The following is a 4471-nucleotide window of genomic DNA, read 5'->3' as shown; positions in this document are numbered from 1 at the left end:
AAGAAAAACAACTTGCAAGAGGGAATTCTTCTATCTATCAGAGGAAAAAGCGCAGTTACGAAGCGCGGTTCGCTACAAGTGGTTTCAAAGGATCGGTGGATCTCAAATCGAAGAAGAACCATCGAGCCACGGTCTAAGTATACATCGGGGCAACTCGTAAACCACTTCCCTCTCCTTCTGCATCTGCTTGGACGCACGGAGCGTTCAGGAGAGCGGATTTAAAACGAAGTTCGCGAGTGTAGGCGCGTTTCGGAACGAAAACAGACCGGTTCGTCGGGGCAGAGAGAGGCGCAACTCCAGCTTGTGGACCAAGCGATCGGCCAACATGGCGTCCCTTGGATCCCTTTAAAACGAGTTAATCCGTCTGTCTGGCCGTCTGCCGATCGCCTGAGAACCAAGAAGATTCATTTTCCCTTTGTCCATTCTTTTTCACACGTACCAAAAGGAGCTGCGGCTCAATGGGACAATGCAGCCAGCGCCGCGCGTTTTACGACGTTCCTTTTCGCACAGGTCCCACACACATTTGAATAATCAACGCGTAGGCACAAGACCGCTTTTGTCGAACCGGGAACTCGAAAGGGAGAGAGAGAGAGAGAGAATCAAGGAGAGGAAAGAGAAACGTCTCGAAGGCAGTCACGACAAAAGTGACACGCACGATACGAAATGATTGTGTTGCATATTCTCGAACTGGACCCCGAAACACGGACAGATGTTTCCCTTGCGTTCTTGTTTAGTTCGTCTCGAGATCGTTTGTTCTGTCGCGCTACTAGAGCCAGAGGTGAAAAGACTACGCGTCGCGATTACGTCAGACTTCCTTTCCTCCTTTTAATTCGCGCGAGTTCGTTAACCTTCGACTCGTGAACTCTTCCTCTTAGCCGCTTCTCGAGGGAATCTTCGTCGTCTTCTCTTTGCCCGTACGTCCCTTTCAAACGTTGCATCGCGAACCTGGCCCTTGGTTTTTTGCCAAGGGTGAACGTTCTTCGAAAGAAAGCAACTCTTTTACATCGTATAAAGAATCGTTTCTTTCGCTTTTGTTTCTTTTCAGCAGACTCGACGAAATGCTCGGACAAATATTACCAGGATCCTGTGTGATCCTTCCCGCGAAGCCTTCAACAGAATACCAGAAAGAGTAACTTGAAAGAGGGAATCGATGTTCCTCGCCGCAGATGTTCATGCGTTTACGTAGACGGAGGGAAGTGTCTCGTAAAACCATGTAAATCTAATGGATGAAGTTCGTTAACCCGACACGCGTGAATTTATGGCCAGTTCTCGAGGGAACAGAAGAACCTTGAGATCCTTCTGACCAACGAAACGTATGTCGCACGTATTTAGACGTTTTACGACTTCCTATCGTTGCACGCAGCTCATAACCACGAACCTGGGAATTCCCTCGCAACGGGACATTCTTGATTTATTACTGTACTATTTTGTTTGTCTATGTCCCTTGCAATTTAATCATTCGTTAAATCATTCACAACCTTTACCGCTAATCTCGAAAGCGACGTCGACCTAAAAATTCCACATTTTTAATCATTTTCACAATACAGACCACGAAAATATCCTTTTTAAAATATTCTTATAACGTGGAAATAATTTTCCCAGAAATAACAATCCATCTCGAAAGCAACAATGACTTGAGAGAAACTGACGCTGACTTTGGATTATTTTACCAAAACAGACCACCATCATACCGTTGAATCTCACAAAACTAGCTATCAATTTGCAAAAAAAAAAAAAACGCTGATCTAAAAGTTACCATTTGGTCCATTTTTCCAGTACAAATCTTAGAATTTTCTTTTATGTACTGCATGTTTCAAATCTATTATTCAAGACATTCACTGACAATCATCTAAGAACTCCCCACCGTTACACACAGCACCCATTTCTCGCTAACCACGCTCAATATTCACCACGCCGATGCAATTTCTCTCGCATAACGGAAATGGTATCGCGATTTATCTCTCTGAAGCTACCAATTAACTCACGTTCCCGCGAAATCACGTTCCTCAGGATCCATACAATAGGCTTTGGCTCGTGATTAGGTGTATTTAGCACGCGATCGAAGGAGAGAGAAGACAGGACTGGCGATTAGTCGACGACGAGGATTCCACGCTCGTAAACAGAAGCGTACGCTCAGGCATCTGCGCCTGAAGGAATTACAGGAAGAACCGATTCACGTCAAACTGATTCGTCTCGACTGGTGTGCCGGTTGGCGATGATGATGCTCGTTGAGTTGCGTCGCGCGTGCTGCGGTTGCACGCGCGCGCGAAGTCAATTAATATTCTCGGTTATGGGACACGGGACGAAGCGTGTCGACTGGCGTGGTCGTTACACGTGTTATGTGTAGGAGGAACTCGGAAAAAGATTTTCTGCGTGTACGGGATCCGATGTACAGCGTTTTAAAGAAAGTAGCGTCGACGCGTTCAACGTTGATGACGCACTTGTTGCGTCTTATATATACTCGGCTAAAGTAAGAGTCGAATGGTTTTTAAAGAAATGTCACTATGGAAGTGGAATATGAGAAGGTAAACTCTTGTTCGTAGAACGCGATGAACGATTGGCCGATTAGAATTTTAAATTTTTAAATTTCTTGCACGAGTTGCACACGAAGAAGACGAAAACGATAGAGAGTAAAATTTTAAAAAATTCTGCGAGAACGTGTGAATTGTTGTAAGTGTTAAGAGAAGCTCCATGCCGAAGACAAACAATTACCTTGGATTTCTTTTAAAAATTTTGGCCAGCCGAAGATTCAGCGATGCTGAAAGATGCGGAATACGGTCCGAAGTTGAAGCTGGCGCTTTGTGCGTTCGCGTGACTTTGTCCCCCGGTGGGTTTTCCATTTGCGTTGATAGATCCTGCGGAAGCTGTGGCAAAAGACCCTGATGCACCACCCTGTGTTGGATATGATGGATAAATAGATGGCGCGTATCTAAAATAACAAAGAAATTAATATTTCACATATATTCTAAGTATATCTAAGACAAAAAAAGAAACGAATAATCGTTGATATAAAGCGTACCCTGAATATTGTCCACAAGGATAATCTCTACAGCCTCCTGGTTTGTGATGATGTTTGTAGTGATGTCTGGAGCTACGTCCTCCGTTTTCGAAATCCGAGTCAGAGTCTGAGTAATCTTCGTTCAAAAATCCGAACTGCGGCGATCGTTGTTCCCTCTTGTTATCTGCGGTAAAGTAAACTCATATAATGTAACTAAAGCACCAAAACTGTACCAAAGCACACTTAAGAAAACAAGTTTCTTCTTTCGAAGGTATGTAACTGACCAGAAACCGTGGATATCGCTTCTTCGTGTTGCACAAGGCTCAAAGATTGTGGATTCTGGAGCACTTTCGCTGGTTTTGCGAGACACGTCTGGCACATTATCGCGCACAGCACGAACAGCGGAACGATGCGTGTGGTCATTTCGATGAGGTTCAACCGAGAGACGTTTGACGTAGAAAGAACCGAATGATAATCATAGGAAGTTGTTGGTGCACGGCGCTTTTATACGTGAGACCCTTCACTGTCGAAATTCAAGGAAGATAATCATAGTTCCGTAATTTCCGGAGATTATCGACGGCGCGGCGCATTTGTCATTGGCTCCTAATGAGTGGACGGCCTTATGGCACAAGGACAGCCAAAATGAAACATAAGAAAGTACCAGCCATGACTAAGGACGCTAATCACCAGTCTAAGTCGACAGCTTCGGGGCATTACATGACACGAAAGGCGAGAGAAAGAAATAAACGAGATAGATAGATAGATAGATAGATAGATAGAGATAGAGATAGAGAGAGAGAGAGAGAGAGAGAGGAATTTGCGATTGTGGTAGGTAATATTGAAAAAGTAGACGGTATAAGTCAATGCTTTCACAAGATCATATTTTATTCAGTGCCGTTTGGGAACTTTCGATATTAAATCTGTTGCTTAGATAAATTAATCGTTCGTCACTTTCAAGGTTTCAGCTTTAGAAATTTTACTCAGAAAACGGAAATTATTTTTGCTGCAATAATTTTGTTCCGTGTGGATATACATTATCGTTCATAAATATTCGGGCACTTAACTCAAGTGTTTACATAATTATGATCTTTTACTTATAATTAATATTAATGATTGTTTCTATTGATATTTACTAACCGCGTTTAAATGATTGCGTCAGATATAGAATCCGAGGACAAAATTCGGTGAAAGAGTTTTATTTGAGATAGATTTTATATATTCGCAACAATTTGGAAGTGTAGGAAGAGATAATGTAAGGAATTAACTTAAAGATGAGGAGAATTGAACAGAAGAACGAGAACATCATATGTTAGTAACTACATCATTTATTTCTTAATTATTAAATATTACAATATTAATAGGATTAATTATAAATATCAATAAAAAAATTATTAATATAAATTTCATTATTAATAGGATTAACTATAAATACAATTAATTAAAAATATTATTAATATAAATTCCATTATTCCA

General features: G+C 41.8%; 1 protein-coding gene across 1 annotated transcript; it reads right to left on the bottom strand.

The window, feature by feature from the left end:
- Window positions 1-2584: 2584 nt before the first annotated feature.
- On the bottom strand, window positions 2585-3656 carry LOC132906034 (uncharacterized). The gene is made up of 3 exons (XM_060957871.1): window positions 3283-3656; window positions 3020-3182; window positions 2585-2929 (listed from the first exon to the last, which is right to left on the bottom strand). The coding sequence occupies exons 1-3, from the start codon at window positions 3419-3421 to the stop codon at window positions 2725-2727; spliced, it is 507 nt and encodes a 168-aa protein (XP_060813854.1). The 5' UTR covers window positions 3422-3656; the 3' UTR covers window positions 2585-2724.
- Window positions 3657-4471: the final 815 nt, after the last annotated feature.

This window comes from Bombus pascuorum, chromosome 4 (assembly GCF_905332965.1).
Source record: "Bombus pascuorum chromosome 4, iyBomPasc1.1, whole genome shotgun sequence".
Classification (NCBI taxonomy): domain Eukaryota; kingdom Metazoa; phylum Arthropoda; class Insecta; order Hymenoptera; family Apidae; genus Bombus; species Bombus pascuorum.
Note: the sequence above shows the minus strand (reverse complement) of the source record. Positions and strands in the feature narration are given on the sequence as shown.

Excerpts from the sequence above, each read along its gene's own strand:
- LOC132906034 (XM_060957871.1), bottom strand. The coding sequence starts at position 3,421 with ATGACCACACGCATCGTTCCGCTGTTCGTGCTGTGCGCGATAATGTGC. Across the intron at positions 3,183-3,282 it reads AGCGATATCCACGGTTTCTG|ATAACAAGAGGGAACAACGA; the intron begins GTCAGTTACATA and ends ACTTTACCGCAG. Across the intron at positions 2,930-3,019 it reads CCTTGTGGACAATATTCAGG|ATACGCGCCATCTATTTATC; the intron begins GTACGCTTTATA and ends TTGTTATTTTAG.